This window comes from Podarcis melisellensis (assembly GCF_964234715.1).
Source record: "Podarcis melisellensis genome assembly, chromosome: 14".
Classification (NCBI taxonomy): Eukaryota; Metazoa; Chordata; class Lepidosauria; order Squamata; family Lacertidae; genus Podarcis; species Podarcis melisellensis.
The window spans coordinates 28852956-28868322 of NC_138546.1; the positions used below are offsets into that span (position 1 = coordinate 28852956).

The 15367-nt window shown below is 43.2% G+C and overlaps 1 protein-coding gene across 2 annotated transcripts in view; it reads left to right on the top strand.

Annotated features, from left to right (window-relative positions):
• The window catches only part of SLCO3A1 (solute carrier organic anion transporter family member 3A1), a 113488-nt gene that overhangs the window by 26411 nt on the left and 71710 nt on the right, over positions 1 to 15367 (top strand). For both annotated transcript variants that reach the window (XR_014162894.1, XM_081888536.1), the window contains exon 2: positions 6297 to 6762. Coding sequence is in view for 1 of the 2 variants with exons in the window: in XM_081888536.1 (XP_081744662.1) it covers positions 6297 to 6762 (466 nt within the window). In the remaining variant the exon portion in view is untranslated. The remainder of the gene's footprint in view (positions 1 to 6296; positions 6763 to 15367) is intronic.

The window sequence follows — 15367 nt, forward strand, 5'->3', positions numbered from 1 at the left end:
TCTCCAAGGAGATATGGAGCAAAGACAAACTCAGGAGTAGGTTGTGTCATGTAAGACAATCCCGGGTGTTCCAAAGTACTAGGAAGGCATTTTGCAGTGATGCTTTCAAGTATGGCTTTTCTGTATTCTCAAATGTCTCACAAGAAGAAAGACATTCAAGGCTGTCTCTATCTTTATCTATCATCTATCTCTCTCTATCTATCTATCTATCATCTATCATCTATCTATCTATCATCTATCTATCTATCTATCTATCATCTATCTATCTATCTATCTATCTAGCTATCTATCTATCATCTATCTATCATCATCTATCTATATCTATCTATCTATCATCTATCTATCTATCTATCTATCATCTATCTATCTATCATCTATCATCTATCATCTATCTATCTATCTATCATCTATCTATCTATCTATCTATCTATCTATCTATCTATCTATCTATCTATCTAATCTATCATCATCTATCTATCTATCATCTATCATCTATCTATATCTATCTATCTATCTATCATCTATCTATCTATCTATCTATCTATCTATCTATCTATCTATCTATCATCTATCTATCTATCATCTATCATCTATCTATCTATCATCTCTATCTACCTACCTACCTACCTCTCTGTGTGTGTTGGAGAACTGCATCGCAAAAATCTTTTTTTTTATAATAATTTTTATTCATTTTTCAAACACATAATAAAAAACAAACAAGACACAAAACAAAAACATACAAAACATTTAAACATATATAGTTTCATAATCTTATTTTCATACACCTTCTTTCCTCCGACTTCCCCATACCTCCCTTTCGCTGCATCCTTATTTTGCAGTTCTTTAGCAACCCTTTAGTCAATTTGTCTATTAGATCCCTTTCATTAAATTTCCTTAAACTTATTAGTTACAGCTGTAATTCTCTGCTTCTTACCCCTTGACATCTCAACACTCCTCAATTTTACAACAATTTTTAAGATATATTTTAAATTACTTCCAGTCCTCTTCCACTGTCTCTTTCCCCTGGTCGCGGATTCTGCCGGTCATCTCTGCCAATCCCATGAAGTCTGTCACCTTTGTCTGCCATTCTTCCAGAGTAGGTAGTTCTTGCATCTTCCAATACTTTGCCAGAAGAATTCTTGCTGCTGTGGTAGCATACATAAAAAATGTCCTATCCTTCTTAGACACCAATTGGCCAACCATGCCCAGGAGAAAAGCCTCAGGTTTCTTAGGAAAAGTCCACTTAAGGACTTTCTTAATTTCATTATAGATCATTTCCCAAAAGGCTTTAATCTTTGGGCAGGTCCACCAAAGGTGGTAAAAGGTACCTTCAGTCTCATTACATTTCCAGCATTTATTATTGGGCAAATGATAAATTTTTGCAAGCTTGACTGGGGTCATGTACCACCTATAAATCATTTTCATTATGTTTTCTTTTAAGGCATTACATGCCGTAAATTTAACACCAGTGGTCCATAACTGTTCCCAGTCAGCAAACATAACGTCATGACCGATATCTTGTGCCCATTTAATCATAGCTGATTTCACCGTTTCATCCTGTGTATTCCATTTCAACAGCAAGTTATACTTTCTTGACAAATTCTTAGTATTGGGTTCTAACAATTCTGTTTCTAATTTTGACCTCTCCTTCTGAAATCCTATTTTCCTGTCCTGCTTAAATGTCTCATTTATCTGATGGTAATGTAACCAATCTCGAACTTTGAACTTTAATTTCTCATAACTCTGAAGTTTAAGCTTCTCACCATCTTGTTCTAGGATTTCACAGTATTTTGGCCATTTAGAGTCCATATTAAGTTTTTTCACCGCCTTAGCTTCCATTGGTGACAACCACCTGGGAGTTTTACTTTCCAACAAATCTTTATATCGAATCCAAACATTGTATAATGCTTTCCTGACAATATGGTTTTTAAAACTTTTATACACCTTTGCCTTGTCATACCATAAATATGCATGCCAACCGAAGTTATTATCATACCCTTCCAAATCCAAAATGTCTGTGTCTTCAAGAAGTAACCAGCGTTCCAACCAGCAAAAAGCTGCTGATTCATAGTAGAGTCTTAAGTCTGGCAGGGCAAAGCCCCCTCTATCTTTTGCATCAGTTAAAATCTTAAATTTTATTCTGGGCTTTTTGCCCTGCCAGACAAATTTAGATATGTCTTTCTGCCACTTCTTGAAACAGTCCATCTTGTCCAAAATCTGTAAAGTCTGAAATAAGAATAACATTCTAGGCAATACATTCATCTTAATAACAGCAATTCGGCCTAACAAGGAAAGTCTCAACCTAGACCATATTTCTAGATCTTTCTTTACTTCTGTCCAACACTTTTCATAATTGTCCTTAAATAAATTCACATTCTTAGATGTTAAGTTCACCCCCAGATATTTCACTTTTTTCGTTATTTCCAAACCTGTTTCACTCTGAAATCTCGAGAACTGCGTCGCAAAAATCAGATGAGTGCAAATTCTGGAGGATAACTGTGTTTCCATTCAATGCATTTTTACAGGAATTAGGTGCACCCACATTAAAATGTGAGCCAGACAAACGTCGTCTTGTTCCCCTCGTCCCCTGCACAGCAAGAGTTCTTGCTCACATGTTTCTTATTCTGCACTGCCTGCTGTTTTAAATGGAAACTGTAGTGGCAGAAACACTACTATTACACTAGTGAAAAATGGCTAAGCATTACACCGAACCTCATCATTTTCCAGTGAGGGGTGTATTAGGACTGTATAAGGAAACCACAAACAGGTCAGAATTGGCAGATCCCTTTTTGTCAAGTTCACCTGAAGGAAGGTTTTAATTGCTGCCAAACTACTGGAGGTGAGAAGTCAGGGAAGTGGCCATGGCCCACTGAGAGAATATCTGCTTTCTATGCAGGAGGTCCCAGTTTACATCCATAGCATCTCCAATTAGGAGATAACCCTGCAAAATCCTGGGGAGCTATTGCCAGTCAGTGTAGACAATATTGAACCAGACAGACCAATATTCTGACTTGGTCTAAGGTAGTTCCGTATGATGCTATGAGAGCTTTACAACTAACATCCCTGAAATCTTCTAAGGACCTTGAGGAGTCCTAATACCCTTTACCCTGCTTTGCATACAAGAGGTTCCAGATTAAATCCCTGGCTCTTTCAAGGTGACTTACCCTCCAGGAACTTGATGTACACTGGTGGCATGCGGTGAAATTTTTCATAGGGGAACAGATGTGCCGCAAAGAAGGTCCAAAGCACAACATTGTGGGAGCATGCACATTTCACCAAGTTGCGCTGGCCTTGGCACAGTCTTGCAGCCTGACTGAACATGCGCAGATGCATTCTCTAAGCAGGGAAATGTTTCTTTAACTGAGTCCCTCTCCATACTTTCTAACTAAAGTACAGTGGTACCTCGGGTTAAGGACTTAATTCCTTCTGGAGGTCTTAACCTGAAACTGTTCTTAACCTGAAGCACCACTTTAGCTAATGGGGCCTCCTGCTGCCGCTGCACTGCCACTGCACGATTTCTTTTCTCATCCTGAAGCAAAGTTCTTAACCCGATATACTATTTCTGGGTTAGTGGAGTCTGTAACCTGAAGCGTATGTAACCTGAAGCATATGTAACCTGAGGTACCACTGTATAGACACACGGTATGGTCTTTCTGGTCACTTCACACTTCACTTGAATGCTTGAAACTGCACGCTTTTAGTTGCTACAGGGGAAAAACAAACAAACCTGTGCTGTGTTGCCTTCAGAACAAAAGGAGACACGTTAAACGCAAAGCACCAAACACCACGTGTAGTTATTTTGTCCAACAGACTATTCCTGTTCCTCGGCTCCAGCCGCTCCCGCTGATGACTCATCTGTCGTAAGTGGAAGCCAAAGCAGGGCTGTACAAAATGCATTTGCACGCAGGAAATGAACCAAGGGAACATCTCTCGAACAGAGTATTTATCACGTCAGAGTGATAAATATCGTGATATAAACATGAACGTATACAAATGAGTTGGACACACTTTAATACTCTAATTTACCAAGAAGAAGAAGAAGAAGAAGAGTTTGGATTAGATATCCCGCTTTATCACTACCCTAAGGAGTCTCAAAGCGGCTAACATTCTCCTTTCCCTTCCTCTCCCACAACAAACACTCTGTGAGGTGAGTGGGGCTGAGAGACTTCAAAGAAGTGTGACTGGCCCAAGGTCACCCAGCAGCTGCATATGGAGGAGTGGGGAAGCAAACCCGGTTCACCAGATTACGAGTCCACCGCTCTTAACCACTACACCACACTGGCTCTCCAGGAACATTTAGGGAACTAGCCTAGTTCCCCCAAGTCCACTGACTGCACGCCGCAAGACTGAGCTAGATGGACCAAGATTCTCACGGTTTCTTATGTTCCTATGTCTCGCCCGTGGCTCAGTGGTGGCACACCTGCTTGGCACACAGAAGGCCTCAGGTTATACTCTCAGCACCTTCAGTTAAAAGAAATAAGGAGCTGTTGTGTATAAAGGCCTCTCTTTTCCTATGACCTTGGAGACTCACAGCTGTTCAGAGAAGACAGTGCTGAGCAAGATGTAGAAGTCATTTATGTATACACCTCATTGTTTTAATACTGTTTTTTATATGCAAAAGCTTTAGCTCTTTATATATGCAAATGTTGTAGTGGCCACCTTAGGCTCCTTTGGGAGGGAGGGATATAAACTTGAATAAACAAACAGCTGCTATTTTGGGTGTATGTTTTCATTGGATTGTAAATCACTCTGGGGCGGCTAGTGGGAAGAGAAATATAGAGGTGCTTATTTTAGTTACTTTGAGGCAAGAGTAGCCGGGGTGGCACCCAGGTGAGGTTCTGGACTGCTGTTCCTGTTGGACCAAACTAATGTGGCCAATTGTCAGGGATGATGGGAATTGTACATGACAACATCTGTATGTCACTACATTGGCTTTGTCTGGCTTCAGGAATACAAGAAATTGCTTTTCCCTTTAATTTTTCCATATGAGTCCAGTAATACTTATTCTCTCTTCTGCCCAGTGATCTTTTAATGTCCTCTCAGCATTCTGATGTTCACTGAGGGCATATCTAAGAGGACAGAGGCTGCCAGAATCTCTTAGAATCCAGCTACAGAGAACATCATCTGCTTTTTGAGGAGGTTCTGATCGCCTCTGGTCCTAACTATTTTTTGCCTTTCTCCTAAGGCTGTCCTTTTTTGTTTTTAAGGTCTTTACTATTTGGGGTGTACGTGTGTGTGTGTTTTAAGTCTTTGGTGTGGATGTTTTTAAAGGCTTGCTGCAGAATATACATTTCTCTCCAGAACAGTTTCTGCATTTGCTCCTTTCAGGAGCAACAATTTTCTGTGTGCCTATTAATCTAATAAAGCTGCCGAAAGAGCTTATCCCCTGTCAGCAACAGAATATGGTGGGTCAGGTGTTAAGTAAGATGACCCCGAAACTGCATTCCCTCAGCCGTTTACTCCATTTCCCTCGTGTTTCCTTGTCAGTTTCTGCATTGTATTTGAGCTTCCACATGCCATAAAAGCCACTTCCAGAAAACTAATGGAATGTTGTCAATTTTTTGCGCCCATTCCCATTTTATTTGATTCCAGGAAAAAAACCCTGTTTGCAGCCCCCTTACCACGGAAAATCACAGAAATGACAAAATTCAGAGCGCTATAACAGCATATGGTTCTTTTCTGCCATTTTCATGGGGAAATCACAGGGGAGCGGAAACATGCATGTGTGGAAAGTGTGAGGGAGCTACTATTGTTGTATTATTATTATTATTATTATTATTATTATTATTATTATTATTGGTGGTTTCCAACACATATAAAAACATAATAAAATATCAGACATTAAAAGCTTCCCGATACAGCGTAGCCTTCAGATGTTTTCTAAAAGTTGTATAGTTATTTATCTCCTTGACATCTGATGGGAGGGAGTTCCACAGGGTGGGCGCCACTACCAAGAAGGCCCTCTGCCTGGTTCCCTGCAACCTCACTTCTCGCAGTGAGGGAACCACCAGAAGGCCCTCAGAGCTGGACCTCAGAGTCTGGGCTGAACGATGTGGGTGAAGACAATCCTTCAGGTATACAGGGCCGAGGCCATTTAGGGCTTTAAAGGTCAGCACCAACACATTGTCCAACAATGTTTGTTGTTGTGTCACACTGGTGTGAATGAAAATTAGCATGGCATGTGAGTATATGAGTAAAAAACACCACCTTTCCATATTTGAACAGGTACTGCAATGCAAAAGGAACGTTAGAAAACAGGACACAAGCACGCTAAATCTCATTGTCTTTCCTCACAGGTGAGTGTGTTGACCACCTTGGAGCGGAGATTCAACCTTCAGAGTGCCGACGTGGGTGTGATCGCCAGCAGCTTTGAGATTGGGAACTTGGCTCTCATCCTCTTTGTCAGCTATTTTGGTGCCCGGGGCCACCGGCCTCGCTTGATAGGATGCGGAGGGATCGTCATGGCTCTCGGGGCTCTCCTCTCAGCGCTGCCCGAATTCCTGACCCATCAGTACGAATATGAATCCGGGGAGATTCGGTGGGGCGCAGAAGGGAGGGATGTTTGCGTGGTCAATGGCTCTGCCAGCGATGAGGGACCAGACCCGGAGCTTATCTGCAGGAACAGAACTGCCACCAACATGATGTATTTGCTTCTCATTGGAGCTCAAGTCCTCCTAGGGATTGGGGCCACCCCTGTACAGCCTTTAGGAGTTTCCTACATCGACGACCACGTGAGAAGGAAAGACTCTTCCCTGTATATAGGTAAGTGGTGGAGCTTTCCAGAGTATCGTTTTTGGCTGTTTCTTGTCCTCTTTACTAACTTTGTTCTCGGTAGATCTGGAATTGTGCCTTCTTGCTTCTGAATTCTTGTTCATTGGGTGGGAATCCTCCTCCTCATTATATTATTATTTGATGGACATCCAATGTTGGAGGACTGAGGATCTATAAAAGAATGAACTTCTTCACACAGCACATAAAATATGTAACTCAGTCCCACAGAAGACAGTGAAGGCCACCAACTTGGATGGCTTTAAGAGAGGGTTGAACAGATTTGTGGAGGAGAAGGCTATCTATGGGGACTACCCATGATGGCCATGCTCTGCCTCCATGTTCAGAGGCAGTAATGCTTCTGGGTTCCAGTTGCTGGAGGCTACAGGAGGAGGAGGTGTCTTGTTCATGGGCCCTTCTTACAGGTTTCCCACAGGTAACTGGGTGGGCCACCATGAGAATGGGGTTCTGGGCCAGAGGGCCCTGATGCAACAGGGCTATTCTTACGTTCTTAAGAATAAACCTCTACAGCACCTTCCTCTTTCCTGATGACTAGTTTAGATCTCAATTTTCTTTTTTTAAATAAATTTATTTATTTGGTTTTTCAGATTAAAATTTTACAGTCATGTATCCAACATACAAACAAGAGTCCAAAGAAATCTCCTGGATTCCCCTTTGTGGGTCCTATTGTTAATCATTTCCTCCTGCATCTTTTATAATAATCCAAATCTTTTACCTCTCCATTGTATCCAAAATTCACCATTAAACTACAAATGATATATTCCAGTCCTACTAATGATTTTAACTGTTTACAATGGTTTTTAAGATAAATTTTGGTCTTCCTGGTTTCTGATTCTTCCGGTCATTTTAGCCATTTCGGCATAATCCATTAACTTGATCTGCCATTCTTCTCTGGTAGGGACTTTATCTTCTTTCCATCTCTGGGCCAATAACATCTGCGCAGCCGTGGTCACATACATAAATAGTCTTTTCTTAGGTCTCCGTTTTCATTCACCTTTCCCCAGGAAATAGTTGCCATTCCCACAGCAGAAACGTTTGTGCCTCTTGGCTCGTTGCTCTGAAAATTAGTTATCTTGGAACACAATGGCAAAATATTTATGATGGGGAAATAAAGGCATCTTGAAACCAGATGGATTTTGCGGGTATCTATGGTGAGTGACTGTAGGAGCAGATTAGGGCTGTGCAATGGGTGCCGAGCCATGGAGCTGCTGTCTCAAAGCCCAGAAAACAAGGTCCCGGACTTTGAGAAGGAGGCATGAAGCTCCGTCAGGGTCCTGGAGTCCTCCCTCTTGTTCCTAAAGTCTAGTTAGTACTTTTCCAGCTTTGGGAAGGAGGTGGGAGGGCTCTAGGACCCAGACAGGGCTCTCATATCTCTTTCCCAAAGCTGGGTGCCTCCTTACCTGCCTTTGGAAAGGCTTTGAGAGGATGGTGGGGCAAATTTTGGCCTTGCACAGGGTACCCTAGGACCCAAGTCCCCCACTGGTGGGTGGATAGGGAAGTTAAGGGTGTGGCAGAGGAAAAAAGATTATGAATAGCTCCTCTTGCCTCGTCTATTTGATGATTTTTTTTGTAATTAGAATGGCAGAAAAGAGATAACCATTCTATTTATTCATGGTTGTTGGCATTAGAGAAAGCTGATGATCTGTTAATAATCCTTTTGGGCTAACAAGTGTAATGAGAGAGTGGTTAATTAGGAAGATATTCTCCTAATGTTTTCTAATGTTTTCTGCAAGTGAAATCTCTAAAGCACCCTTAACTTTTTTATGGATCCTTTTTTTTTTTACTTCAAAGTTACCAATTATGGCTTTCTTATCTAGGCAGTAAGGTTCCCTCCTCCCACTTTTCATTGCCTTAAGTCAGTTGCTGGAATATTCAGGTTTAGTTTCTGCCTAGTGGGAAGTAATATGTTTTCCATATGCCCTTGGGATCACAAGCCAAGACTTGTAAGTTGTCCTTGTGTAAAATAACAGAGGAAGACACCAACACTTTTCACAGATGCTTGTACCAATGTCATTCAAAAGATTCAGAAGCACCAACTGGACATCATAAGAGGTCAACAATGATTTACAAGGAGCTAAGATAGGGAAGGTTGCTTTGCCTGGCATCTTTCATCAAACTGAGGAATAGGTGGCTGCCTACCTTTAACGATGAGAAAATCTGCCAATTTCAGTTTCCCTGTTCCTCTTGTTTCCAATCTTAACTTTTAGACCGTATTTTCACATCAGTTTGTGATTTCTTTTCAAAAGTCCTCATAAAAAAATTGCATTTTAGCATAATTTTCTGTAAATGCTGTAGTAGCCACATATTTTGCAAAGTGATCTCCCCTACTATAACATTTTTTTCTATGTTATTTTCAATATATCCATTTCTTTGGACACTTTACCCCGGTATGTGCATTTTGTATACACATCGCTTGAGAACTGCATTGCCAGATTTGGAGGATTACAAAAGATGGTCGTGCTTTGGTTACCGTATGGTTTCATAAAGTGCAAATTAGGTCGGTTTCATTCTCAGTGCAAACTGAGTCTGATTTCTCCCTTATCCCTACTTACAGTACATCCCACTGCTGCCCCAAAGCCACCAATAATTGACAGCAGAAGGGATAAGCCACCTTCACTAAAGGCTGAGCTGGAAAACAGGTATATGAAACCCTGAACTGCAGTCATGGATGCATACCTATTAGAAGACCCCTGTGGGAAGGTGGTCAGGGCTGGGGGTCATATGGTAGAGTGGGCATCTTGAAGGCTGGGCTGCCCTTCTCAGACACTTTATAATAATAATAATAAATAATAAAATTTTATTTATACCCTGCCCTCCCCGGTCAGAGCCGGGCTCAGGGTGGCTAACACCAATAAAATTACAATAAAACATAATGGGGGGGGGAGGGGACAAACAAACAAACAAAAAACCAGTTTATTAAAATATGGGTTAAAATGCAATTTAAAATGCAGCCTCATTTTAATAGTAGCCCATAAATCAAAACTATAAGAGGAGAGAAACATAAGGATCAGACTGAGGCCAAACCAAAGGCCAGGTGGAACAGCTCTGTCTTGCAGGCCCTGCAGAAAGATGTCAAGTCCCGCAGGGCCCTAGTCTCTTGTGACACCATGTTGGGGCCAATACTGAAAAGGCCCTGGCCCTAGTTGAGACCAATCTAACCACCTTGTGGCTTGGGACCTCGTTGTTATTTGTGGACCTTAAGGTCCTCCGCGGGGCATACCTTTGGAAAACAAAGATGAATCCTTTACGATGGTTCGACATGTTCAGCCTTAAACTTTTCCATCAATGGTGGCTGGGGGCCCATTTGGGATTTGTGGGGCAGAAAGCAAGGGAGCCCAGCAGAGGCTGGAGACAGAGTGAGTGGCAGGCACAGACAGCCAACTTATTCATTCATTCTACTCAATTAAATCTAGATGCCACCTTTCCCTTAAAAGGAGCCTAGGGTAGCAAACACTTCTGTGATGGAAACAACAACACACAATTAAAAACAAATGTTATCCCCCTAGAGCACCGTGGATCCAGGAAAAGGGCTCCCACTGTCATTTTCATTTGTGGGAAATGCTTCCTTTCTCACCACTGGGGTAGTGGAGAAGGGTTTTTTTTTTTTTTTTTTTTTTTTGCGCTCTGTCTGCCTCACTCAAAGGCCTCACATAAACCCAGCCTAGCTCCTCATTGTTCAGCCAGCATACACAGCCCTGCCCTTTTCTCCCTTGATCTCCATCGCGACTGGCTGCCAGGAAGGGAAGCCTCTGTCGACTAGTCCTTTCTGGTAGCTATGATACCTCTTGTCCCAAAACACAGTTGGCTCAGATGATGACTTGGCAACCCTTGGATTGTTCCCCTGTTTCTGCCTTTTAACTTTCTGCACTGCAATCTCACCTTAGGTGAAGTATCAGAGACAGAATGCCTCTACTGGCTGGCCTTTGTGGTCCCTCTAATTTGTTTTAATTATTTGACAAAATTTATATACCACTTGATTGCTTACAAAAAAAAGAGAAGACGATCCCAGCACCCTCAAAGCTGTTTATAAGAAGACTAAAGCAATGAAATTATCGGGGAGTGAGGGGAACTGTTAAAAACAAGTATTTAAAGGATTCAAAGCATACCGTAATTAATATCAGCAATAAACTAAAACCAGATTAAGATACGTGTCAGTATCCTGCATGTCCGAATAGGCTTGCCTGAAGAAAAAAGTGGAACAGGCTACTTCAGAAGATGGTGGATTCTCCTTCACTGGAGGGTTTTAAATAGAGACTAGATGACCAGGGATTCTTGAGCTGTGATACCTGCATTGCAGGGGGTTGGACTAGATGACCCATGGGGCTCATTCCAACTCTACAATTCTCTGATGCCTGATAGATAAGGAAAAGGAGGTTCCAGCACAGAAAAGTTCCACAACTCCAAAGGCCTAGTTCCTACATTGTGTGGAACAGACCTCCTGATGAGATGGTGTCTTCAGGGGGCCCTCTCCTACAGAGTGCCGGGGATGTGTGCAGTATATAAGGGTGTGATTATCTTTTTGGTCAGGGCTCAGGAACGGCCTGACAGACCGTTTCTCACATTCCATGCCCATTTGCCCACACCTGTTGCCATATGTGATGACATGTGTGGGTCAAGTAGGAACACGGCTGGGTCGGAAAACAAGATTGAGCTCGCTGTGCATCACCTTTATCACTTCCATCCTATGTGATTCCAGGAGTCTGACTAAGGTCTCCATGGGGAACTTGCTGGCACATTGACACCTGCAGGGAACAGGACCTTCACATCACCTTGTTCCTTCTGTCTGTCTGTCTTTTTTTGGTTCCTTCTTTCTAATGTATATTTTGTTCCAGGGCTTTCCTGTTTTGCATTGGATGAGTCAAGGTGGGGCAATGTATCTTTACCTCCTAAACAAAGTTCAGGGCTCCAGCCATCCATTCTGTGGTCCATTCTCTCCATTGATTTTTGGCATCTGGGACACAGAACATAGACGGAGGCCATGTTTGCTGAATGGAGAGCTTTATTTCAGATTGCTTTCATTGCTCACAGTACAGACTGGAGTCCCTGCTTCCAGAATTCCCAGAGCATTCTAGAATCCTGGTCTGGGTCAAGGGATGGATCTGCTCAGATATTACAGCCCTCCAAACAGGATATACCAGTCTCCCCCCTGCTGTTTTGTCCCCTGCCCCAATTGTCACAACGTTCCAAGGCTACGGTGCATGCTCAGTCCTCATTGGACTGTGGAGTTTTTTTTGGGGGGCAGGGGTATTTGGCTACCACATTAAAAAAAAAATTACTTCTGAAAACTTTGGGTTCCCTTGGGCATGCAGATACCTCCCGCTTGTTCCTCCGTGGCCCCATTTTTGTGGCAGTCCTGTCAGCACTCGCCACCTGAGTTTGCTATTAGAAGGATTGATGCCAGGCCCTGTAGAAAGCTCTGTAGTACGTGCTGTAAACGTTGTGAGACAGCCACAAGAGAGTGTTGCTGTAGCAACTGTTTATAGGAATAGCAGGAAGGAAGGGTGGGGGAGTGCTTTGGAGTCAAACCAAATCCAAATTCCCCCCTCCCTCTCCGAGCTCAGAAGAGGATGTTCAAACTGCCAGAACATTCAGATTTTTGCAGGCGCCATCCTTTCCGGCTGTTGATGGGCACTACATCTTCCTTAGCACCAAACGAAAACAAAAGGCTTGAAACCAGAGATTTGACTGCTTGTTTCAAACCAGTATGTGATTCCTCAGCTCTCTGCAGCTCCCAGCTTCCTGGCACTTCTCGTGGATCATTTTGTCTCTTTTCAAGAGCGCAAGAAGAGCCTGCTGGATCAGGCCAATAGACAATCTAGTCCAGCATGCTGTTTTCACAGGAGCCAACCAGATGCCCCAAGCAGGACAAAGCACAAGAGCCCTCTCCCCTCCTGGTATCTGGAAGCACTGCTGCCTCCAGCTGTGGAGGCAGAGCACAGCCATTGTGGCTAGTAGCATAGCCCTCAATGCAGGTTGTCAAAGCCCTGTGTTTATTTATTTGTTGTTGTTGTTTAGTCGTTTAGTCGTGTCCAACTCTTCGTGACCCCATGGACCAGAGCACGCCAGGCTTTCCTCTCTTCCACTGCCTCCCACAGTTTGGTCAAACTCATGCTGGTAGCTTCGAGAACACTGTCCAGCCATCTCGTCCTCTGTCATCCCCTTCTCCTTGTGCCCTCGATCTTTCCCAGCATCAGGGTCTTTCCCAGGGAGTCTTCTCTTCTCATGAGGTGGCCAAAATATTGGAGCCTCAGCTTCACGATCTGCCCTTCCAGTGAGCACTCAGGGCTGATTTCCTTAAGAATGGATAGGTTTGATCTTCTTGCAGTCCATGGGACTCTCAAGAGTCTCCTCCAGCACCATAATTCAAAAGCATCAATTCTTCGGCGATCAGCCTTCTTTATGGTCCAGCTCTCACTTCCATGCATCACTACTGGGAAAACCATGGCTTTAACTATACGGACCTTTGTTCGCAAGGTGATGTCTCTGCTTTTTAAGATGCTGTCGAGGTTTATTTATTTATATCATACAATTCATATGCAGCTTGATTGTAAAAGAAAAGAAAAAAGCCCTCAAAGCTGTTTACAGAAAGAATAAAGCAATGAAATTATCAGTAAAAACAATTAAAAACAACTATGTAAAACATTGAAAAATAATAATTTAAACCAACAATAAGGTAAAAACCAGATTGCAACACATGTCAGCATTCTCTACGTGTCTTGATAGGCTTCCCTAAGCTAAAGTATCTTTTAGCAGGTGCCGAAATGAGTAAAATGAAGGGACCTACCTGGTGTCAATAAGCAGGGAGTTCCAAAGTCTGTGCTGCCACACTTAAAAGACCAAGGTCTCCCGAGTACAGAATGGGTATTGTGTGGCACTTGTGACAGTGTCAGTTCCTTAGATTGAAGCGGTCAAGCTGGAGAATATGGGGCAAGGTGATCTTGCAGGTAAACTGGTCCTCAGTTGGTAAGGGCTTTATGTTCCAATGGTAGCCCAGTAGCAACTTGCCAACCAGTGCAGCTTCCGGATCTAGTGCAAGGGGAGCGCCATGCAGAGTGCAATGCAGGAATCCAGTCTTGACGTAACCGATGCATGAATTGTGGCCAAGCTGTTCCTGGTCCAATCTTCCCTGTGTTGGTAATGTCAGGTGGATGATTTGCACAGTGGTACCTCTGGTTACGTACTTAATTTGTTCCCGAGGTCCGTTCTTAACCTGAAACTGTTCTTAACCTGAAGCACCACTTTCGCTAATGGGGCCTGCCGCGCCACCGCCACGCGATTTCTGTTCTCATCCTGAAGCAAAGTTCTTAACCCGAGGTACTATTTCTGTGTTAGCAGAGTCTGTAACCTGAAGTGTATGTAACCTGAGGTACCACTGTAGTTCAATAAGAGAAGAGGGTGGGTCTCCCTTTTAATTTCCTGTGTTGATCTGGAGGGTTGTCAACACAACGGATGCCGCATTGTGAAAGGAACATTAGAAATCAGGACAGAAACATTAGCTTTATAGTCAGGAAAACCAACACAATATTCCCCACATCTGAACGTCCCCTTAGTTGGTTACAGCCTTATCTATTTTCCATGGAAAGTACTCAACAACATTTTTCACTAATCCCAGACGAGAGTCATTTAGTAAAGCCTTACATCTTCCATTCCCTGCCTACCCCATGCCGCCCCTACAAAGGGATGTACTAGTGAGAAATGAATGAGTTATTAATACTAGCCATCCAGGAACTGTTCCCAGAAGTGCCATATATATTCTTAACAGCAGGTGTTCTGTCCATCTCAGACCGATTCCTCTTAAGATTAAATGGCAAAAAATCGACAAGGATGTTGTGGTATCAGCCGCACTGTCATTGATCCAGGAAAAACCTGAAGCCTTTTAAATCATTGCCCTTCCTCTGGAGTCATTGTTTCCGAATATCTGCTCCTTAGTAGACCGGGCTCAGGTTGCCCACATCTCTGTTTGTGGCAGCATTAACCCAGAAAATTAAATGAAAACATAAATATTGTTACAGTTCACTTAGAGTCATGGCTGTAATCAATTAATGGAAACACCGTCTATGCTTTGCGGGGGCACTTAAGCGGATGTATTTATTAAATTACAAAGGGGGGGGGGAGAAAAACGTTTACTGCAGCACCGTCGCTCTGGGTCTTTGGCAATTGCTCCACTTCATGTCATTTTGCTAATAGCTATCGGAGGTCTGAACGCAGCGGGCAAGTCAGGGAGGCAAACGAGAGCAATACAGTCAGATCAGCTGCCTGGTTTGCATGAGATTGGTTGAAGCCAGCTGGTCGTAACAGTTTCTGACTAGTCAAATAGACTGCATCATGAGAGGCTGCTGAAAGCTTCACCCTTTCCAGAATGCAGCAGGTCTGTGTGCTTAATTTTGCAGGCCCATCAGAAGCAGTCTTATGTTTATTTTCAAAGTGGTATAGCTATGATCTAAAGCAGTGTTTCCCAACCGGTGTTCCGCGGCACACGAGTGTGCCGTGAGACGTTGCCTCGTGTGCCGCGAGATGCCTGGAGGGAGGCGGGCGAGTCGGGCGGCGAGAGGCGGGGCGGCGGCGGCGAGGAGAGGCC